The following is a 24,183-nucleotide window of genomic DNA, read 5'->3' on the forward strand; positions in this document are numbered from 1 at the left end:
GTGACTAGGTATCTGTCAGTCTGGGACAGCTTCCAAAAAGAATCACCTTTTCAGCCAGTAGAAACCCACACGCCACCTGGGTGTGGTTCACTGTCCCATGTAGTGCACCTAGACCACTCACACAGAGTAAGACTGAGTGTCCTTTACTGCCTTAGCTGAGAGCCAGCTGCCTTTTAGTTCAGACTGTAGAGGCGCCTGCACTAAGCTCCAGAGGTCTGAGGGTCAAGTCCACCTGTGCACAGTTACACCAGCAGAATGGGGTCCTGCCCTGTTATTGCCTCACATTCTAGTGACTGGTGAGAGGCCTCGCTGAACAGGAAGATTTCCTTGAGGCTCAGCTGGGGATAAGTGCAAGGTGAGGAAGGCCATGAGAGAACATTTCTGTCTGATCACTGCTGATTGAACTCTAATGGTCAGGGCAAAATGCAGCTTAGTGGGACCTGCCAAACTCCAGCTCTAGCTTCTCTTTCTGCTTTCCCAATTCCTGTGTCGCGCCTCTGCATCTGCCTCGCCTGTTCCCACTCCGACTTTCCTCCAGCCCAGCAGGCAACTGCAGCCTCGGCCCTTCAAGCGCTGTTTTTGGTTGGGAAAGGATGAGAATGAAAAACAAATGCAATGCCCTGAGCAATAAGCCCAAGCCACAGGCACATCTGTGTCTTGGGAGTAGTGACTCCCAGCCTGGGCGTACCACCTCTCCCTCTGCTCCTCTCTCCGGCTGAAATTCTGTCAGACGTTTTGGCTCAGTAACAAAACCCCACAGTTCAGGGCTGGGTTAAACCTAATTGGGGCCCAGACTGCAGTAAGCCAAAGCGCCTTCCATTCCTGCTGCCTGGCCAATCGTGGAATTGCTGGCTTCCTGGCTTGCCAGCTCTACAGACTCTTCCCCGGCTCTCGTGATGAATTCCGACATGCTGGCCGTGCCCCTTCTGTTCAGTGCAACATTTGGTTCAAACTGCGTGGACCCATAGGTCTGCCTCTCAGGCTGGGCCCAGATCTTGCTATATTTCACACTCCTTGTCAGAGGTGCGATTTGTTTGGCCTCCTTCTCTTCTCAACCAGATGGGGGTTGTTGCTTTCGTGTGTGAGGGTGGGGTGACTTTTTTTTTTTACGTTCTTCCTACAGCTGAAGCTGTGTTTGTGCTACTGCCCCAGAAGGTGCTGTACACAGAGTCCAGGAGGGAAAGGGGACAGCAGTGGCTTTCTTGTAACCTTTTTCCCTTTCCTGATTCTGAACTGGTTGGGGATCAAAATGGCCACCAACATGAATAACTTAGCCTAGAAAGCTCCTCTGAATTATATCAGCGCTGCTGAAGCTGTTTGTGGGCAGTAGTTGCCACTGGGCTACAGTTATAGGTCCTGCCATGATATGCCCCTTCCCCCAGCATGCTTCTCACCATGAAGCTGGCAAGGGGCCTGTGCAGCTGGCTAGGAGGCCAGAGAAGGAGGAAGAGTCCTTCCTTAAGCTGTTTACCCAGGTTGCATTCTGCTTTTGGATCTCCTTGCAGTGTATCTGCCTTATCTGCCCACCCCAACCCTCTCGTCCCATTTCTCTCTCTTTGACTCCCATGGAAGGAGAACTGAATAGCAGAAGGAGGCTTAGAGGCATGGAATATAGCGCATTGAATGTGCTGAAGTTCAACAAAAACACAGGAACAAGGTGCTGAATAGGTGTGGCCTGTCATTTGAGTAGGGTGCCGCTTGTTGCCCTGCAGGTCAAAATATGGTAGGTAGATTTGAGAGGAGGATGCAGGCAGACACATCAGAAGGAGGCTCACAGAGTTGCTGGGCAGGTCCCCGGGCAAAGGGGACCTTGGGCTCTGTTCTGTTTTCCTGGAAGGGTGGGGCCTTGGGAGGTAGGGGTGGGGTTGGGGCAACCAGTCCTCAGCACTGCCCCGAATGTGCCACAGGCCTCCCCTCACCAGCCCTGAGTGCAACCTGTAGTGTGGTGCCCGGTGCTCTGGTGATTATTTAAAGGGCCCAGTGCTCTGGCAGCTGCTGCCACTCCTCCAGAAATCGCAGCGGTGGCTAGAAGCCCCCAGCCCTTTTGAATGGCTGGGCCCTGGGGCAATTGCCCCCTTTGCTCCTCTAGTGAGTGGGTGTGGGCAGATACTTTCATAATCAGTGATGTAACACATCCTAAAATGAGAGTAATCCCCATCCATCACAATATAAACGCCTGAGGGGTGTGGATTTTACTATGTGTTTCTTATCAATAAACTAGGCAAATACAACTTAGCTGGGGCTACTATAAGGCAGGTCCATAACTGGCTGGATAACCTTTCTCAGAGAGTAGTTATTAATGGTTCTTAGTCATGCTGGAAGGGCATAACAAGTGGAGTTCTGCAGGGGTCTGTTCTGGGGTCAGTTCTATTCAATATTTTCATCAATGATTTATATATGAGCATAGACAGTATGCTTATTAAGTTTTCAGATAATACCAAGCTGGGAGGGGTTGCAACCGCTTTTGAGGGTAGGGTTAGAATTCAAAATGATCTGGACAAACCGGAGAAATGGTCTGAGGTAAACAGGACAAAGTTTAATAAGGACAAATGCAAAGTACTCCACTTAGGAAGAAAAAATCTGCTCCATACCTACAGAATGGGAAGTGACTGTCTAGGAAGGAGTACTGCGGAAAGGGATTTAGGGGTCATCATGGACCACAAGCTAAATATGAGTCAACAGCATGATGCTGTTGCAAAAAAAGGAAACATGATTCTGGGATGCATTAACTGGAGTGTTGCTAACAAGACACGGGAAGTCATTCTTCTGCTCTGCTCAGTGCTCGTTAGGCCTCAGTTGGAGTATTGTGTCAAGTTCTGGGCACCGCATTTCAAGAAAGATGTGGAGAAATTGGAGAAGGTCCAGAGAAGAGCAACAAGAATGATTAAAGGTCTAGAGCAGGTTTTCTCAAACTTTATATAGTTGGGGCTTGGTTTTTTTCTGTACCTTTTTCTGTGGCCAAAAATATAAATGCATACAAAAAAAGAATGAAAAATGAATATATTTTCACTGTTTTATTATTTATTCACAATAATAATAGTACATAGCAATAATTTTCTAAGGACCAGTTTTTTTTTTTCCCCCAAGGACTGGTACTGGGCCATGGACCACACTTTGGGAAACACTGGTCTGGAGAATGTGAGCTGTGAGGGACGACTGAAAGAACTGGGCTTGTTCAGTTGTGAAAAGAGAAGACTTAGAGGGGACACGATAGCAGTTTTCAAGTACCTCAAAGAGGGTTACATGGAGGAGGGAGAAGAATTGTTCTTGGCTTCTGAGAATAGGACAAGGAACAACAGGGTTAAACTGCAACAAGGGAGGTTTAGGTTAGATATGAGGAAAAACTTCCTGTCAGGGTGGTTAAACACTGGAATAAATTACCTCAGGAGGTTGTAGCATCTCCATCACTGGACATATTTAAGAGCACGTTAGACAGACATCTGTTGGGGATGGTCTAGGTGGTGCTTGGCCCTGCTGTGAGGGCAGGACACTGGACTCAAAGACCTCTCGCGGTCCTGTCCATTCTAGTGTTCTAGTAGTCTATGACTCTAACTCCTGCAGATGTCCTGTCTCTCTGGGGGCAGTCAGGTATTAAAGTGACACTACACTTGGTGTTAGTGAAAAGGCTGGAGTTTCTGCAGATTCGTGGAATCCTGAAGCTGGAAGAGACTGCAGGAAGTCATTGAGTCCTGCCCCCTGGCCAAAGCAGGACCAGCCCTAATGGAAATGATCAAGGAGCAAAGGGATACAGACAATGTTGCTAGCAGTCATCTGAAGCCTTTTGGCAGCTTTGCCAGGGAGGAGTTGAATTTAGGGTGACTGTTTGGGCTAGGGGGGTCATTGGTTCCCTGATTGTTTATGTCTCAGAAAAGGAGCAGGGAGGGGTGAACTTGATCACAGCACAGCTGCTGCTTTCATGGAACATTTTGTTTCTGAAGTGGTTTCATAGCACTGTATGCCTGGGCCTTGTCAGCAGCCATGGATACATACTCCATAGACAAGGGCTGAACCTCTTGGGGAAAGATGACTCCACCAGAAGGACCCGAAAGCCACCTCTGTGCCACCTTGGGCTGGATGGACGCCCAAAGAGCAGGCCTGGGAGCATCTTGACAGCTGTTCTACTGCATGTTTATTTGTTGCTTCCTGCTCCTTCCTCTTCAACCATCTCCCCTTTCCCCCTCCCCGCCCCAATCCAAAACTCTGGCCCTTCTCTGAGCCCCCAGCCTCTCCAGATTAGAGCTCTCCAGGGACCTCGGCCTTTTGAAAGGAAGAAAGAAAGGAAAAATGGAATGGGGGTGGGGGGAGAGAAAGGAAGAAAGAGGGGGAACAGAAGAATGAAAACCGACCCAAGGGGCAATAGTCCCTCGAGCCATCTCACTGCATTACAATGAATGTGGACTCTATTAAGCTCCGTTCTGCCTGTTAGTGTTTCCCAGGGCAACACAGCTCCCATATGGCAAGCATGCAGCAGATTAGGGTAGGCCTCCAGGCCTCATTGAAGGCCTGAGGCTTGACTGGCAGTTGAACCCCCTCCCCGCTTCTCCTCACACTTGACACTGCCTGTGTTTATCTAAAGCAAAAGGGGTGGCAGGATGGGGGTAGGGAGGGGCATTTGGAAGGTTATTGTCCTGGGCAATGAGATATAGGCGAGAAGGACCGAGGCAGGCAGGGATGGATGGAGAAAGGGAAGTTGGGTGGGGGGGGCGAGGGAGTGAAGAAGGGGAGATGAGGTGGTGTAGTAGACAGGAGCTAGGAAAACAAGAGGGGGGTGGAATGAAGACCTCATAAATATTCAGCAGAGTGTTGAATAGGGAGAGGAGAAATAAAGCAGATGGAATTCATGTTAAAGAACAGCCACAATCGCCCTCCAAAAACAAGAAAAGAAAAGTGCATAGCCTTAAAGGAGCATTGGGCGCGGCGTTTATCCAATTAGCAGGGTTGTCAAATTGAATTTATACAGAATGGAAGGGGGAGTTGGGGGGGAAATTAAGTGTGTGGGATGTGGGGAGAGGGTGAGATATCGAAGAAAGGATGTGAGGGGTTTTTTTACTCTTCGGCCAAGGAGGCTTTATCCGTTAAAGGACGGAGGCCATCGTCAGGGTGTGCAGAGGGTGGAGGAACTTGGACAATTACAATTCGGTGCAAAATTCCAAGGGGGAAGGGCAGTACTAAGGAAGGTTACCGAACAAGGCACAGGTATGGAACGTGACAGGAAAACGTAGGCATCACTTTTTCTTGCTTTGTGGTATGTTTGTAAAGAACTTGAAACTGGTTAAAAGTGTTGGGTTTTGGCAACAGGTGGGACTGAAGTCACAGAACAGGTATATCACAGGGCAAGTTTCCCTTGCATACTGCACCCCACCATACATCCCAACTCAGAAGGGCTGCCTCTAGGTTGAGAGTGCAGTTAATATTCCAGTTCAGCTATGGCTGTTCTGTGGAGACAGCCAGAAAAATTAGGCTTGCTGGCCATGCTGAGATGGGCAGCTGCTCACAACCATACTTATTTCACACAGATCGCCAAAGAGTTGTCCGATACGAATGCTACTTTCTTACTAGCAACCTGAGCCAGATTCAAACTAGCCATCGCTATCCCATTCTTAATCCTTGAGCCATCTGATTTCTCTGTATTGGTACCATGGGCTTGAGTAGAATAGTTTTGAGGGGCAATAGACTCTTACTGGAGGAAGGTGAAATGGCTTATACAGTGGTTCCCAAACTTTTGTACTGGTGTCTCCTTTCCCAGCACAAGCTTCTGAGTGCGACACCCGCCCCCCCACCAGTAAATGAAACCATTTCTTGTATTTATATTTAACTGCATTATAAGTGATGGAGACAAAGCTGGGTTTGGGGTGGAGATTGACAGCCCATGACCCTGCGTGTAATAACCTCATGCCCCTCCTCACCACAGAGAATCCCTGGTTTATAGCAGTGATTATCAGTTCTTTACCTATCCATTTTATTTGCTAGTGAAGAATGGGTTTTTTTTTTTGCTCAAAGTAAGTAGATTCCTTTTTCTTTCTTTTTGGAAAGTGCCAATCTATAACTAACCCACTGCAATTAGTTGGATACTTATTACTGTTTAGCATGCTTCAGCTAAAAAGCTAGACACTTTTTTTTTTCCCCTAAATTTGCTAGTTACAGGACAGGAATACCAGAATTGTTCGCAGTGCTTTTAATAATAGTTCTGTACTAAATTATATTTGTCAGAGCAGTGGTCACACTTAATGGTTCTGAAATCTGAAAGTTTTTACTTGTTTGAAAGAATTTTCCTAATCATAAAGTGACCTGAATCTACTCCTGAGGTCAGTGGCAACCACTTTTTGTGGCGCTAGCTATGCCCCTCCGAGAAGAATATTAATATAAGTGGTAAACTAATAGAAACGTCTAAAGTGTGACCATTTTATCTAGTTCATTGGTTGTTAAACTATGGGTCAGGACCCTGAAGTGGATCATAACCTCATTTTACTGGGGTCACCAGCGATGGCTTAGACTTCTTGTTGCCTGAGACCACATTCCAAGTCTCACTGCCCAGGGCTGAAGCTGAAACCCAATGTCTTCAGCCCCAATTTGGGGCGGCGGAGGGAGTGGCTCGGGTTACAGGCACCCTCCCCTGCCTGTTGGTACAGGAGGGCTTGAGCAAGCTCAGACACCCACTCCTGAGGTTTTGCAGTAATTTTTGTTGTTAGAAGGGAGTTGTGGCACAATGAAGTATGAGAAATCCTGGTCTAGCTTAATACCCATCATGTTCCTAGAACTACTGGCCTGGGATGTCTTACATGTGCAGTCACTTACTGGATACTTCTAAATACTGGAGATGTAGATTCTGTAGGGGCCCAATTCCTATTAAAAACCAATAGAAGTTGGGCCTCTAACTTCCACCTCTGCCTCTTATACTCTCCAGCTGGGATCTCTTACCAACACAGATATAGGTAAAATGTCCCCTTAATTGTCATTTCCTCTTCCATTGTATTTCTTTATGCTGAGCTCGGGTGACATTCATAACATATGACAATAGAGCCTGCCTTACATGTAAATCAAGTAATCTCTCCTTTTAAATATTTTCTTGATGTTTGTTTAATTCAGTTTAAGTAGCGTTTAGACTCATATCCTGTGGAGGCAACACAAGCATATCCTTCAGCGCATGCAAAGTAATAACTATAATTGTATGTTTTAAAGTTCAACATGTGTCTAAGCCTTTGCAGGGTTGGATTCCTAGATTGTCTTCAGAATGGATGTAAAGGACAAGGGCCATCTGTTCTTGTGTTAGCATAAATCCTAGCTTACTGTGGTTCTGGTCCATGACTGGAACACCAATGAATTATCATAATACAAATAATTCATGCAGTTGCAAAGTCCATGTGGAAGTAATATATCTGTATGGAGTTAAAATATGCTATCAATGTGCATATCTATAAAACAAATTGCATAGCATAGACAATAACTGGTAAAGAATGGAGATGGTGGTAAATTAAAATGTGTTATGTGAATCACATGAGCTGCTGAATTTTGAACACTGGTTTTATTGGCTTCAAATTGTGTCTTTTCTCTAAGTAATTAAGTGGCTCTCTTTCAACAAGATTATTTTTTTCAAAACCTAGTAGGTTTAGGAGTCAAAGAACACTGGCAAATAGCTTTTGTGTCTACATTTTATTTTGTAAAAGTTCATGGATACATTAGTTGACATTTAAATTTCAGTGGCAGCCTATTTTGGTTTTACTGCAAGCCAGAAGTTCCAGATGTTAATACAATTCACTCTGTTAATACAAAGTACAATTGGCTGAGAGCACCCTACAGATGGGTTTTTGATTGTTCAACTTTGAGGCATGTACATCTTGACTTGGAGAGGTGCATGCAGTGTGTCCATCACCCTCCCTGACTTCTACTTTTGTCACTGACTTCACTGATTACCTAGCACACCACGTATATCTGAAAATCAAACCCTACTTATTTCAGTTGGAACAGCCTGAACAACCTAAAATTAGTGGCTGTTTTTCAAAAATGTGGCCAACATTTTAAAACAATCATGGGTGAACCTCGATTATTTTCACTGGGAACTTACCTAAGTAAGGAATGCTGAATAGGTCCTCGAGTATATAACAATTATTCCAAAATAGCAATTACTTATCATTTTTAACCTGGTCTTACAAAACTGATGGCCACTTCTTGATTGCACTTTCTGTAGTAGCTGCATGGGAATGCTCCTGTGCTCATTGAAGTAGGGGTGGAGGTTGTTCTGGATTAAAGGAGAGTGCTGCAGAATTGGGAGCTGTGTGTGTTTTTCCAAGCTTCAGGGTGACAATGTCTGGGTCCCAGTGAAAAGAGAGAAAATGACAGAAGTGAGCAAAAGAGAGAATGGGAAGGATCAGGTTTGTGAGAGGCTCCCTAATTCCTTTTCCCATTTCAGGCACTACGGACTTGATTCTCCCTGGGCTGGACAACCAGTACGTAAAGTGATTTAGCGGGCAAGAGCTCAGAGTAGGGAATAGCATCTTAAACTCTCCTATCATCCATCATCTTGTTATACCCAGGAGATCACCCAAACCCAACTGATTCTGCTGGTAGATGCTACCTTCTTTTATCATGTGGGTAGGCAGGGGTTTAGATATGTTCTCCTGCCCTTGATAGCAACAGTCCTCTAAAAAGTCAGAGTGGATCGAGTGGACATTTTGTTTAGTTTGGAAAAAAGATAAAGGGGGAACATGATAGCGGTTTTCAAGTATCTAAAAGGGTGTCACAAGGAGGAGGGAGAAAACTTCTTCTTGGCCTCTGAGGATAGAACAAGAAGCAATGGGCTTAAACTGCAGCAAGGGAGGTTTAGGCTGGACATTAGGAAAAAGTTCCTAGCTGTCAGGGTGGTCAAACACTGGAATAAATTGCCTGGGGAGGTTGTGGAATCTCCATCGCTGGAGATATTTCAGAACAGGTTAGATAAGTGTCTATCAGGGGTGGTCTAGACCAGGCGTGTCCAACCCGTGCGGCCCTGGACAGCTAGTAATGCGGCCCCACAAGATTGTAAACTTTTAACATTATTATGTGATTTATATACATTAACTATATTATATATTTTATATGTGGCCTAAGACAATTCCTCTTCATTCAATGTGGCCCAGGCAAGCCAAAAGGTTGGACACCCATGGTCTAGACAGTACTTGGTCCTGCCATGAGGGTAGGGGGCTGGACTCAATGATGTCTCAAGGTCCCTTCTAGTCCTAGCATTCTATGATTTGGTTTGGTTCTGTTTGCATGAACAGTTCTGCTTCAGGTGTGTGGTTTATTTTCCATTGTTGGCCTACTTCATTCTTTCTGCTGGGTACTTTTGCCTCTTTCTGGTCCCTCCCTTTAAAGACCTCTGCTACCTCCCCCTCTCACATATGAACTACCACTTTCGATGCCAACATGTTGTGTTGAAAAACAGTGATGCTGTGCTCACCCTAGTTTATGTTCAGCATGTTTTTAACGGTGTCAGTTCTGAGGATGAGTTTGATCTGGCATTTCTATGCTGCTACTGTGTCTCCTTGACTGAGATCATTGGGCCAGATTCTGATCTCAGAAACAGCCAGCAAGAGCCATAAAGTTTTAGAGACTTGATCCTCTTTTCTTTTTTTCCTTCCTGTCCTTTCTCCTAAAAAAAAAAAAAAAAATTGTTGTAAGTAAAAACAAAACAAAACTTGCAAATTCCATACAAAAATGACATTAACAAAAGGTCGTGGAGTTAAGCATTGCAAAGTCAGAGAATGCCAAAGTTAAGGTGAAAGCACAGTCTTAATTATCTCTATATGGATATGCATTAAGATGCAGTATTTGAAAGTTAATAAAAACTGTAATAGAAATATTTGTCTAGGACTTTAGATATACCAGTCAGTTTCCCTGCCTGATCTAAGTTCTCCCTAAACAGAGTCCACAGATAGTAGAGCTATGGTTAAATCTTTTCTCACCACCACAACTATCCCATGTGTGAAATTTTCTTCTGGAGAGTGAATGTAACTAACATTGTGATTCCCCCAACAATGTCATGCTCTATAGTTAATCTTATTTGGACTCTCTAGTGGGAGAACAAGTGCTTAACTTACTTCCTAATTATACTTCAGTTTCAAACTTACATGGCCTAGTAGTGGATAGGCATGGGCTTAGAAGGCAGCCAGCAAAGCTGTTTCCAGCTTTGCCACTTGTTTGCTGTGCGACCTTGGGCAATACACTTCCTGTCTCCGGGTCTCAGTTTTTCCATCTTTAAAATGGGGATAACGCTGATCTTTTTTATAGAGTGGTTTTAGGTCTACAGAAGAAAAGTACTATATAAGGACTATCTTTTGGCTAAGAGGTTAAACATTGTCTTATATCTGGTGCTTATACCACTATAGGCCAGTGAGAGATGGTTTAGCGTTGTGCTAGCCCTTTTCTCAGCTCATGTTGTGCTGGGGGGATATAGGGAGATCAGTAAGTAATTTTAAAAAATAACAGTAATACAACAGCGCTGTTGCACTTTTCCTCCTCAGAACTAAAGGCACTTCGACAGGCTGATGGTATCCCTACATCATGAGATGAGGAAACTGAGGCACAGACTAGTGTAATCCCTTGACTAAGGTCACTGAGTCAATGGCAAGGGAACAGAACCTGAGGCACTACAAGGCCAGCCTATGGTAATCCAGTCCGTAGCCCAAGAGATGTGGGGAGGGAGGGTTGCCCAGAGATGGAGTACGCTCTCCTGGCTTTCAGCAATCTTCTTCCCTGTCTGTTTGGGCTTTTTCATCTTTCGTTCCTCACACACCCTTCCCCCCTCCCCAAGTTGCCCAACAGTAGAAAGGGGCTGTTGTCCATTTGGAACCCTCATAAATTACAGGCAGTGTAGTAGTAACAAGAATTGTTTGGCTGGCCCTCGTTAAGCAGGAGGAGGCCTAGGTCTGTGGGCAGCATTTCCTCCGTAAAACCTTCAGCTTCTAATCAGCAAACACTTCTGGTGCTGCCTGTGTTTAATGCAGAGCGTGCTCGCTCTGGCTCCATCTCCTCCTCCCATCTCTCTCTTTCTGTCTCCCATTTTCTTACTCCTCCCCACCCCCCCATTCTCTCTTGCCCTCCTGCCCCCATCCACTCCACCCCCTCCTGCTGTGTGTGTGGCAGGGAACTAGGCTGACAGCTTTTTCACTCCACACATCTGATGCAGCCCTTGTTAATCGCACTATGCTAATGACCCAGTTCTTTGATTTACTGGACTGTCTGAAAGGGACTTGGTACCTTCACCGCACTGACAGGAAACTGTTATTTTAACCTGACAGGAAATAATTAAAAAAGAGAGAGAGTTTTTTTTGTAAACTGTCAAAGTCGTCCGTCCGTCCCCCCTCCCCCCCCCACTCTTCAATGACTTTAACCCTTTCTTTTCCAGAACAGTTGGCAAGTGTGAGGTTTTGATAGTGTAGAGCTCGCATCTTGATGAGAGAAAAAGGGTGCTTCTCAGCGTACCTGCCTTCAGGGAAGAAGGGGAAGCTAGAGACATCTTTGAGCGAGACATCCCACTAAACAACTGGCTAGAACGATGGAGATTGTTGCCATGGTACTGTAATCCTGCCAGCTCCCAAGGCCAGGGGAACACGTACTGGGCAGGCAACAGAAATCTAGCTGGGAGATGGGGACATTTCAGATGGCGCTGCTGCATTCTGTGCCTTTCTTCCCGGATACAGAGAAAGGCGAGGTGGTGACAGGAATGCCACTGAGGTAGAAAACTGCTTACCTAAAAGTCTTGCCTTTGTTACTGCAACCCCTTTAGGGTCAGAATTTTCATTTGATGCCCTGGGAGCTGAGTGCCTTTGACAGTCTGGCTCCAGTTGTGGGTGGGGTTGCTCGGCGTCTGGTTTTCGACTGGAACACCTGGCTGAAAAGGAACTCTGACAGCTTCGGTCAGCACAGCATCACCGACCCAGGCTGGTAAAAGTCCACTTGGCAGGGCTAGCGGTCTCTCTGCCTGGCTCCATGTGCTTCCCTGGAAGCAGCAATATCTCTCTGGATAGGTGTGCTGCCCTTCCCCAAGCATTGCTCCACAGCTGTGACTGGCCACATAATCTTCAAACTTCTTCAGAGCATACTAATAAAAATGCCCCCTCTACACTAGGGTTACCATATTTGAACTTTCAAAAAAGAGGACATCCCTGAGAGAGTGTGTGTATCTGTATCAGTATCTACCACCTCCCATATATTATACATTTTTACTCGTGTGCTCTGAGCAAGTTTGAAGATAGCCCCACCTTAGATCAGCCTACAGTACAAGTTTAGCGCCAGTACAGCAGCAATGTTGTTTGCATTTACTGACAGAAGTATATTCATTTTGCTAGTGTAGACGCATCTTAAGCAAATAATTAATGGTTTACAGTACTACAATTGCATGGGTGAATAGGTACTGTTCTTGGCAGGAGTCGTCTCTGGGCCAGTTGTTACTCCTGGGCTGTTGAAGGGATAAGAGGAATGGGAAATAAAGTCAATATTTTCTAGCTAGTAATTTGTGCAAGCTTCCCATGTCTGATGGTATTAGGTCTTATATTCTCTTTATGATGCATTCATTACTAGAGAATGACTTTACCATCTCTCTCTGCAGGATCTGCAAAGCACTATCACTGTGTGGTATCATATTGCATGTATCAGCTTATTACACATGATTTAATTAGATCCTTTCAGTCTCTCCCCAGTCTGAGGCTGGCTGTCTCTTTTTCTCTAACCCCCCCCTCTTTTCTTTTGCCTTTTTCATCTGCTTCAATTACCTATTCTGTGCAGGTTCTCATGGGGCCCCACTACTGTCGTAGCTGGGTGTCTCACAGACTGTATTGCATTTATCTTCACAATGCCACTCTGAGATAGGGGGTGCCCTTACCTCCAGATGGGGAAATGGGGCTGAGAGATACTGAGTGACTTGCCAAAGGCCACTCAGGAAATCTGTGTCAGAACAGGGAATTGATACTTTGTGCTTCTGGATTATCCTTCCTTTCTCAGGTTTGCTGTATGCAGACCTTAGCTCTATAAGCTATGGGTGAGCTTATCTCTGTACTCCTTTGGGAAAGGCATACACAGCTCACAAAGAGAGCTGTTCTGGTCTGGCTATGGTCTGAAGAAGTGGGTCTGTCCCACGAAAGCTCACCTAATAAACTATTTTGCTAGTCTTTAAAGTGCTACTTGACTGCTTTTTGTTTTGATAGCTCACAAAGAGAATCTCTATGCTGCTAAGGACTGAACCTTGTCTCTTTGGCTGCATTGTCACTATGGAGTGCAGTTTTCTTTGGGAGCTACAGCTGTAGTGGGGTAGTCCCTGAGGTGGGCAGGCTCTAGTTCATGTATGGATCTGGAGATTAGGACAAAAAGCTTTGAGTTTAGCCTGGAAGTGAAAAGGGTAACAGCAGAGTAAGTGGTGAGGGGGAGAGAGAGAGAGAGAGAGAGAGTGTGTGTGTTTAGGTGGTCAACAATGAGTGATCCAGTGGATATAGGGTATTTAGCTTTTTAGAAAGCCTTTGATAAGGTCACTAACAAAAGGCTTTTAAGCAAAGTAGGTCATCATTGCATAAGAGGAAAAGTTCTTTCATCAATCAGTACCTAGTTAAAAGACAGAAAACAAAGGGCAGGTGTAAATAGTCAGTTTTCCAAATGGAGAGATGTAAATAGCTGTGTCCTGCAGGAGTCTGTTCTGGGACCAGTCCTAGTCAACATGTTCATAACAGATCTGGGAAAAAGGGGTAAACAGTGAGGTGGAAAAATGTGCATGATACAAAATTACCCAGGATAGTTAAGTCCCAGACAAACTGGAAAGAACTTTAAAAAGATCTCACTGGGTGACTGGGCAACAAAATGCCAGATGAAATTCACTGTTGACAAATGCAACGTATTGAACATTGGAAAACATAATCCCAGCTACCCATATAAAATGATGGGGTGTAAATTAGTTGTTACCACTCAATAGAGAGATCTTGGTGTCATTGTGAATAGTTCTCTGAAAACATCTGCTCACTGTGCAGTGTCAGTCAAAAAACCTAACGGGATGTTGGGAATAATTAACTGAGGATAGATAAGACAGAAAATGTGATATTGCCTCTATATAAATCCATAGTATGCCCACATCTTGAATACTGTGTGCAGAAATGGTTGTCTCACGTCAAAAGATATATAGTTGACAAGGTTCAGAAAAGGGCAAAAAATGATTGAGTATGAACATAAGAACATAAGAATGGCCATACTGGGTCAGACCAAAGGTCCATCCAGCCCAGCATCCCATCTGCCGACGGTGGCCAATGCCAGGTGCCCCAGAGAAGGAGAACAGAAGACAATGATCAAGTGATTTATCTCCTGCCATCCATCTCCTGCCCTTGTTCTGAAGGCTAGGGCACCATACTTTATCCCTGGCTAATAGCCATTTATGGACCTAACCTGCAAAAATTTATCAAGCTCTTTTTTAAACCCTAATAGAGTCCTGGCCTTCACAGCCTCCTCGGGCAAGGAGTTCCACAGGTTGACTGTGCGCTGTGTGAAGAAAAATTTCCTTTTATTAGTTTTGAACCTACTACCCATCAATTTCATTTGGTGTCCCCTAGTTCTTGTATTATGGGAAAAGGTAAATAATTTTTCTATATTCACTTTCTCCACACCATTCATGATTTTATATACCTCTATCATATCGCCCCTCAATCGCCTCTTTTCCAAACTGAAAAGTCCCAGTCTCTCTAGCCTCTCCCCATATGGGACCCGTTCCAAGGCCCTAATCATCTTAGTCGCCCTTTTCTGAACCTTTTCTAATGCCAATATATCTTTTTTGAGGTGAGGAGACCACATCTGCACGCAGTACTCAAGATGTGGGCGTACCATAGTTTTATATAGGGGAAGTATGATATCTTTTGTCTTATTATCGATCCCTTTTTTAATAATTCCTAACATCCTATTTGCTTTACTAACTGCCGCTGCACACTGCGTGGATGTCTTCAGAGAACTATCCACTATAACTCCAAGATCCCTTTCCTGATCTGTCGTAGCTAAATTTGACCCCATCATGTAGTACGTGTAATTTGGGTTATTTTTTCCAACATGCATTACCTTACACTTACCCACATTAAATTTCATTTGCCATTTTGCTGCCCAATCACTCAGTTTGCTGAGATCTTTTTGTAGTTCTTCACAATCTGTTTTGGTTTTGACTGTCCTGAACAACTTGGTGTCATCTGCAAACTTTGCCACCTCACTGCTTACCTCATTTTCTAGATCATTTCTAGATATGAGATAGCTGCCATACGAGGAGAGATTATCATTTGATAATATCATATGATATATCATTTCTAGATATGAGATGGCTGCCATATGAGGAGAGATTAATAATAATAATTGTTAGTAATAATTAGTAATTAGTAATAATAAGTCTTATTAATAATAATAAGACTGAGACATCTTGGAAAAGAGGTGGCTAAGAGAAGAGAATTAAAGAGGTCTATAAAATCATGACTGGTGTAGAGCAAATAGGTTTGGAAAGTTTTATTTACGCCTTGTAACACAAGAACTAGGGGTCATCAAATGAAATAATAGGTGACAGGTTTCAAAGAAGCCAGAAGAAGTTTCTTCACACAGCACACAGTCAACCTGTGGAACTCATTGCCAGAGGTTGTTGGAAAGGTCAAGACTAATAGCGGTGTTCAGAAAAAGAAATAGATAAATTCATGGAGCTTAGATCCATTGATAGTTATTAGCCAGGATGGGTAGGGAAAGTGTCTGTAGCCTCTGTTTGCCAGAAGCTGGGAATAAGTGGCGGGGGATGGATCACTTGTTCTACTTATTCCCTCTGGGATACCTGGAAGACGGGATACTGGGCTAGATGGACCTTTGGTCTAACTCAGTATGGCCAGGCCTGCCTGTGGCAGGGAGGGGCCAGGGGAGTGGGCACTTGCACTGGGGACTTGAGCCTCAAAGGAGCCTGGAGTGCTTGGCTGTCAGTGTTACTTTGGCAGCAGTGGCCACCAGAGTCCCTGGCTCCTTTGGATTGCTGGTGGAGCAATGCTCTGTGCAGCTCCGAGGGCTGGGGGCGGTAGGGAGGTGGAGATCCCTGGTATGGGCGGCACCAAGGGCTGACTGCACTCAGCCCCACCTCTTCCAGCATTCTTTGGATGATGGCTGTCGGCCATGCTGCGTATGGCCATTTTTGTGGTTTACGTCTGCCATGAGCAACTTGAGGGCAAGGTGAAGTAGATGATCTGGCAGTGTATTCTGTGTGGAGCAGTGCTTCTCTACCTTTCTGATACCTCTGGCTTGTTGCCTTCTGAAACTGTCAGAGAGGTGTCAGGGACAGGTGCTGGACCACAGACAGGTCATGGAGAAACACTGCTAAAGAGGACAGTGTGGGACAGACAAACTGAGCATGTTGTTACATAGATACTGATAAGTAAGGGGGCTGATTCTCATTTATGCCAAGCCTCCTTGACAAAATCTGGTATTTGTAAATGAGCCTAAAAGGGGGTTTAAATTGTTTTCAATATAAATGTATTATATTTACAGCTACTTTAAGGATGCCCTCATACTACTGGACTGACAAAAAGGAAACACAGAGAAAATGAGAATCAGGCCCAATATATTTATACACCAAATTAATTCTGCATGACCCCGTACCACACGACACACTGTCACTTTGCTCACTGTTGGAAAAGCAGACACTCTGAGGTGAAATGGGTCAGTCGTTTAACAGTACGTCTCAATGATGTGCAATCGTTTAAGATGGGAATTGAGAAAGGGTGTCAACTGTGCATGGAACTCAACCATTTGGAAGGCATCCACATATTCCATTTGCTGTGTATTTATTTATGATTGCCTGAACTGGAGGGAGGAAGCCTGGATTAGCTTTTAGGGGATGAATTCATGGATAGCAAGAGCTGCAGAAAAGGCCTTTCTTTTGGCTTGCCTGAAGGATACCTTCAGCCTCATCCCTCAGCCACTTGCTAGCCTCCTCCTCCCAAGCATGGTCTATGCAAATATTCACACAGCATTTCTTGGCCTGTAATACCACTCTCTCTGAGCGATCTGATGATGCCAGGCCTCATGCCCAAAGTATTTGTGATATAATTTTTCTTTTCTTTTCCCTTTAATTGAAATGAACATGAAAAAGGACTGTGGTGGAGGCATTGCTGAGCCTGTGGTGTCCGACATGTTAGCCACTAGCCACGTTAGCCGCTAGCCACAACCTGTGGAGTGTGGCTAGTTGGTTCAAACAATAAATCTATTTTCAGAATAATGTGACCAGTTTGCTATAGCAGTAGCCACTATAGTGAAGACACTGTAGTGCATGGGTGGGGAGTAATTTTTGATGGGGAACCACTCCAAGATTTTGGTAAGTGATCAAGGGCCGCACTTTCCTATGGAAGGGATAAAGGGTCTGGGATGAAAGGTGGCTGCAGAAGGGAGCTTAGGGGTAGGCGACTGAGGTGCAGGAGAGAGGTGGGGGGGTGTCTGCTCTGGTCCAGCCAATGGGAGCTGAGAAATTGTGCTGCACTGCTGCCACCTCAGGTAGACTCTCTCAGCTCCTATTGGCCATTTTCCAGCCAATAGGAGCTGATAGCTTTTACTGTGGGCAGGGGCATGACCAAAAGCTCTCTCTCCTCTGCAACCATAGGGGCAGGCCATGGGGGTTGGATCAAAAGGCTTGGCAGTTTAGATTCAGGCTGTGGGCCGTATCTTGCCCACCCCTGCTATATTAGCTACTGCTTCAGAACTGGTGGGACACCCCAGTGCTAAGCTCTGCATAGGCTGCAGGAGTGATGACTGTGGTGTAAAAGCCTAGCTTAGATAGCACCCAGCGCCAGAAGGATGCCAGTAGCAGTTTGCCAGCTGAGAGCATGGCTCTGTTCGTGGCAAAAAACATCCTTTTCTTCGGTACTAATCAGCTCCTTTGTTGGTCGTCGTGGTCTTGTCCGTCTTTGGCTTCTCCTCAGACCCTACAAACAAGGGGACCAGCCAGCTAGTGCCAGTATCTAATGCATCTAAGCTGCACAGTCTCACTGGCAATTTCCTGCACTAAGACATGCTACAATCAGCACTACTGCTAGAGGGTGCTCAAAACCTTGACAGGCGTCACCACATAATAATCTCTTTTCCTTAGATCCTTGGCCTTTGGTTGTGGATGCTCCTGATTAGCCATTTAAGATTTCTCTGAGCAGAGCAGGGTAGTCTGCTGTGGGCAGCAGAACTTGGAGCCACCCTACATGGATTGCTGTTTGGGGGCTCGTTCCAAACTCCGACCGAGCACATTACAAGAGTTGCGGAAGTTTGTGGCTCTTGCAGACAGTGCTGGGATGTTCTGAATCCAAACGGCGTAAAGTTTGCAGGGATGCGAACCTAGCTGGCACACTGTGCTGTTTGGCCCAACTGTTCTCCTTTCACGGTTGGATTCCTTCAAACCTGAACTGTGCAGCGAGGGGGGAGGGGGTGCGGAGCTGGAGACATAAATCCAGGGATGACACAACCACTTCTCAGCTTAGCCTGGGATAAATGCCATTTCCAAAGAGCGTGTGTGTGCTTGCAGAGCCCATTTGCTGATTTTCCCCCCTGCCCCCCCCCAGAATTTAAACCAGGGGTGAGCAAACTTTTTACATGAGCCCCCACTTTTCATACCTGCCATTAGCAGCCCCCCCCCCCCCCAACCTGTCTAATGTAATCCAAACTGACAGAAATTTCAGGTTTGTTCACTGGGGGGGGTGGAACTTTCAGCACATGCAAAAAAAGAGGGAGGTAGAATGTAAAACCTTTATTAATTGGTACACACACACAAAACCAGTCAGATATTTCAGCATTTTAATGAGGTGGATGAGCCTGAGATCCAGCAGCTGATTGTGCTGCGCCCCCTCATGAAATTTCACCCCCCCCACAGGGAGTCCACCCCCCCACTTTGCACACCCCTAATTTAAACCAAAATGCTGTCTTGTAACTACAGCCCGGGGGCAGGCAAGCGCCTTTGGCAGGCAAGCAGCACTTACCTGTAGAGTTCGCTGGGCTCCTGAACGAGAGACCCTTGTGCAGCTTTTCGCCTAGTACAGCGGTCAGTGGGTGTAATTTGACCTGGGGTGTTTGTGGTGGGTAGATGTTCCCCCTTTGGGCAGGTCACTGAGGGCCGGGTTTGCCGAAGTGCTGGACATGTGCTATTAGAGTCGAGGGCAGCTGATGAGGTTTGGTGAACCCCTGAAAATTATACCCTTAATCTCCCTGTGTCAAAGCCTCTCTGTAAGAAGCAATGGTGACGATGGCAAGGGCTTTTGTGATGCTTTATTAGTGTTTGTGCAGCACTTCCTGTGAGTGATGCCTTTGGGGAGGAAAGTGCTGGAGAACTAAATACCCTTACGCCACTACTGCTCCTGTAGGGAGATTAGATGGTATTGGAGCTGCTCAGGGCATTGGCTTGCACAGTTCCTCCTGTACGACGGCAGTGAAACAAGAGGAGCCTACAGTAAATATCCCCCACTTCCCACGGTGGGGAGTTGGAGGAGGAGGCCGCGCACACGCACTCTGTCCACCTGCTCTGGCCTGCAGCCTCAGCGATCACCAGTGCTGTGGACTCTCCTGTACAGAAACCGGGGAAGGAAAAAACATCTGGGAATCGTGTTTGATCATCTCACTCTTGTTATCCACAGGAAGCCACAGACCTTGTGGCAGCTTATGGGAGCCCCATCTGGGTCCTTCTGCCCCAGGTTGTGCTGCACAGGATGACAATGACCCTGGGAAGGAAGAGACCAATGTCTACTGTTGCCTGCCTGATCCTAGCAGCTGCTGGTTGCTTTGCTAACTTGGGTGAGTTTTACTCCTTACTCTTGTGATACTCTGCTTTGAAATAACTGCAGACCCCTTAATGTCTCTAAGGAATGGACCTTACTTCCATCTCTAAGTAATCGGCCCATCCTAAACGGACATTCTCCCTTCACATGTACGTACATACACACACTGCAGGGGTTGTCATTGGCCCTGTTGCTTCATTATTCTGATGGACAACACACACATCTGAAAGGGGTCCCCCTTCCGCTCACCTGGACCAGCCTATGGCCAACAATCCATCCCCCTTTTGGAGTGATTATAGTAATCCCCGTCCAGATAGCCATTTCCGTTGCCTTTCCTTGATGGCCACTGGCAGTGGAGAAACATGTCAGGGGCTGGGGAGGGTCTCCGGCACTCAAGAAGTTGTGTGAGAAGTGAGAGCTCTGGCCTGCGTTTCCTTCTGGAACCTGTCCCCCAGCAGGGGAGGGTTAAGATCTGGGGGCTCCAGTTTGGCACTTGCCGAAATGCACAGTGTGCACCAGATTGCTGCTGCCTGACCATTTACTGCCAGCATAGGATCCCAGCCAAAAGGAGACAAGCCATGGGGTTCAGTACACCGTCCAGAGCTCACGCCTCCTCTGAGCCCAGGAGAGGAATCAGTAGTTGCGTGTCTAGCTGAGCCAGGGTGAGTGGCTGTCTGGATGGGACAGCGTGTTTCATGAGCAGGCAAAATTTTGGTGACTCTGGCTCGGCGCTGGGACAGGCTTTAATTTGCCATTGCTCCAAAGGCCTGACAAGCCTAGATTGCCTCCTGCCCACTTGGAACATCCAGCTCCTCTCCATCCGTCTCCTGGAAGCTAAGCAGCTCTCTGAGAGTTCAGGTTTTTCAAATGGTACGTTACCCCTAAGCAAAAGAGCTTCTCCATCTTATTCCCAGGCACTGCAGCAGCCTCCGTAGTCACCAGAGACCGGGGGCGGGGGCAGGTCTGAACCAGAAGGCTGAATAACCCAGAGGCTTTGAGATCAAACTTCAAGGCCCCAGCTTTACACTGGACGAAACCCTGGCATCCAAACACATGCTTAAGCTTTGAGGCCTTCAAAACCCAGAGCTGGGCTTACCAGCTTGGACCTCTCTCTCTACTTGAGACGTAGTCATTGCAGGGTTCCCAGGACTGCTCCGCATGAGGAGACACGGGGAGTGTAGTGGGCTGGTGGTGGTGATCTCCCTCTGCTCCTCCATCTGCTCATGTGGGTGTCTTGTCCTTGCCCCCACCACACAGGTGAATCTCTTCAGGTCACCGTCCAACCGGCTTCCACCGTCCAAAAGTACGGTGGCTTAGTGAGCCTGGGGTGTGTGGTAGAGCCCCTGAAAGTCAACGTTACCTGGAGGCTGAATGGGAAGGAGCTGACAGGATCGGATGAGGCACTGGGGATCCACATTGAGCTGGGGAAGCTCCTCATCATGGCTCTCAATAATCACACGGTGGGCCGGTACCAGTGCATCGCTCGCGTACCTGAGGGAGTTGTTGCCAGCGTCCCAGCCACAGTGACGTTAGCCAGTGAGTAGCTTTTGTCTTCTGCTCTTCCCTACTCTGCCTTTGTTCCCTGTCATGGATTGGGCCTCTGGGGGCGGGGGGTGGGCGGGGGACGGTCTGTCAGCCTCTGAGATAGTGTGGCAGGCAGATTCCATGGTGTCCATGAGGGACCCCCCAGCCTGAATTCAGGCTTATGGAATAGTCTCTTGGCCTGGGCTGTTTTGTAGCATCATTGATGCAGCGATCCTTGTCCCTGATCGATGGCAAGCCCCTACCACGGTCCCTTCTAAAGGTAACTCTTCAAGAGTTTCAACGTAATATTTACCTTTACCCACATCTTCGCTTGAGACAGAGTGAGCGGGTTTTATACTTCTCTATCTGCCTAGTTCTCTTGATGTGTCTCACGGTACCACTCTGTGGCTCTTCTAAAGCAGTGTCTCTCAAGGAGGGCTCCAGGACCCTTAGGGGGCTGCAAGGTTTCAGAGGAACCACTATGCAGGGCCACCTGTACTTGCTGGGGTACATGGAGAAAGCTGAACCCTGCCACATAGTCTGAAGCCCTGAGCCCTGCCACCTAGGGTGAAAGCTGAAGTTTGAGCAATATGGCTTTGCATGGGGCCCTGTGGTATGGGACTCAGGCTATTCCCCTGTTCTCTGGCCCCTGACACTGTCCCTGGCTTATATGTGTAGAAAATTCTTCACAGAAGCACAGGTGGAATTTTTATAGTATATGGGGTGGGAGGCCCTCAGAAAGAAAAGTGGAGAACCTCCATTCTATGGCACCTAAGTGTCTTTACAGCATCTGACTTTTTGGTTGAGATTGAATCGAAAAAAAATTGAAGGAAAGAAAGAAGCCTCCTGAAATCTCTCTCTCCATCCTGCAGCCCCAGGGTGAGTACAGTTGTGGGCTACTTTGTTACAGGACATTGCAAGCCACCTCACTACCTGAATCTCCCCTACTGTGTGTGTGTGATGTGTACTGGCTCCACAGAGGAGAAGTCTGTTAAATCAAGCTGCAGTTGCCCTGCTTTTTCACCAGGAGGTCCCCAGTTCAATTCCTAGCACTGTGACTGTCCCAGCTGCAGCACAGACCAGTGATGAGGTTGGTCACCACGAAGGTTTCTCTTAATTCCTGTTGCTTTAAAGCTCTCAGAAGCTGGCCTTCCTGATGCCATGTGGAAGTGCTAAGATCCCGCACAGAAGGAGGGGTAAAGAAGGATCGAGGCGGGATAGCAGCTGTTCTCAGTAGTGATGGAGGAGAGGGGAGGCAGGGGGCTCTAAAGAGGATGGAGAGAGGCTGTTCTTGGTGGTGATGGATGGCAGAACAAGGAGTAATGGTCTTATGTTACAGAGGAGGAGTTGTAGGTTGGATATTAGGAAAAACTATTTCACCAGGAGGGTGGTGAAGCACTGGAATGTGTTGCCTAGGGAGGTGGTGGAACCTTCATCCTTGGAGGTTTTTTAGTCCTGGCTTGACAAAGTCCTGACTGGGATGATTTAATTAGGGTTGATCCTGCTTTGGGCAGGGGGCTGGACTAGATGAGCTCCTGATGTCCCTTCCACCCCATGATTCTGTGATTCTGGGAGAGAGGCAACTAACCAGTTCTGCCCCAACAAATGTTGAGAGGCACTGACGAGAGGCCTTTGGCTTGCCTCTATTCCGTGCTGGTGAGAGGAAGGCTCAGAGGGGAGCTATTGTATTATGCAGAGAAGGGTTGTGCTTGCATGCACCATCATTTCGCCCAATCTCCTGCATAACACAGGCCAGAGAACTCCCCTCCCCATCCCACACCCCAGTCTAATTCCTCCAGTGGATCTTTTAGAGGAAATTTCGAAGCTTGATTTTAAAAAATGGTCAGGGATGGAAAACCCACCACAAGTCTGGTCAATGTGATGGGGGCACATCTCAGATGGGAACAGGGTTCTTGCTGCAGGCTGGGCTCTACGTTGAGTTCAAAGAGTGCATCTTGCTGGGGAGAGCGCATGTCATTTGGGGTACATCCTGGGCAGGGAAGATGCCCCAGCTGACCCCATGAAGCCATCCCTACCCCTCAAGTGTTCCTCTCTTTGTATTTAGGTGGGGACATGGTCTTCCTGAGACCCTGACACTGAGGAGGTGGGGGATCAAAAGCTACCACAGAGCTTCCTCACAAACCCCCTCAGTGGAGCCTGGGAGGAGACAGGGAGGGAGTTGGGGAAGGGGATCTGTCTAAGAAATTGAAGGAGAGAAGTTGTTTGTGCAAAAAGGGGGCTGGCTTTGTGTGGAAGCCAAGAGCTATTGGCTTGTCATCAAGACATTAATCAGAAGTGAAATGTTTAGGCCGGGCTGGGGAGAAAGAAGAGAGGCAGAGTGAAGTGGAACAGCAGCTCTTGCTCTCAGAGGCTGGGTGGGAGGGGGCTGTTGTTGGGCTGAAGCCATCGGGGGATTTGGCCGGGGCTTTGCACTTAGATTAAGTTTCGGCGAGTGCATTCCAGAGCAGAATGGGGGCTGTGTTCTGCTGGTGGGCTGACCCAAGAGAGGAGCTGGGAGGTGGATGGGATTACCAAGGGCATGGTTTGCATTTAGGAGGGACAAGGAGACCAGTGCACGAACGCTCTTTAGTAGGGTTGTTTGCTTTCAGGCCTCTCTTAAATATCGTTGCTTGGACAAAGCTACCATTGTTCAGTCTACCTGGGTGCTGCCTTCCCCCACCGACTCTGGTGACTGAGAGGAGACAGGCATCTTTTTGCAGAGGCTGTGATCCAGCTGCTAGTGTGCAGGAGGGACCCACCATCCTCCCTTAGACAGAGCCCAGCTGTCTCCACATCCAGTGCTGTAGCAACACCCCAGCAGTTGGTGCGATGTTGATTCAGGCCCATGTATAACTCATCCCTGCCTTCACTTCCACCAAGCCAGGGAGTACGTGGG

At 46.9% G+C, this 24,183-nt stretch overlaps 1 protein-coding gene across 4 annotated transcripts in view; it reads left to right on the forward strand.

The window, feature by feature from the left end:
- BOC (BOC cell adhesion associated, oncogene regulated) overlaps positions 1–24,183 on the forward strand; it is an 80,030-nt gene that overhangs the window by 25,669 nt on the left and 30,178 nt on the right. For all 4 annotated transcript variants that reach the window (XM_075000047.1, XM_075000067.1, XM_075000076.1 and 1 more), the window contains exons 2-3: positions 19,623–19,779; positions 21,021–21,299. In XM_075000047.1, the coding sequence (XP_074856148.1) occupies positions 19,695–19,779; positions 21,021–21,299 (364 nt within the window). In that variant the 5' untranslated portion in view covers positions 19,623–19,694. The remainder of the gene's footprint in view (positions 1–19,622; positions 19,780–21,020; positions 21,300–24,183) is intronic.

Source organism: Carettochelys insculpta, chromosome 1, assembly GCF_033958435.1.
Source record: "Carettochelys insculpta isolate YL-2023 chromosome 1, ASM3395843v1, whole genome shotgun sequence".
Lineage (NCBI taxonomy): Eukaryota > Metazoa > Chordata > Testudines > Carettochelyidae > Carettochelys > Carettochelys insculpta.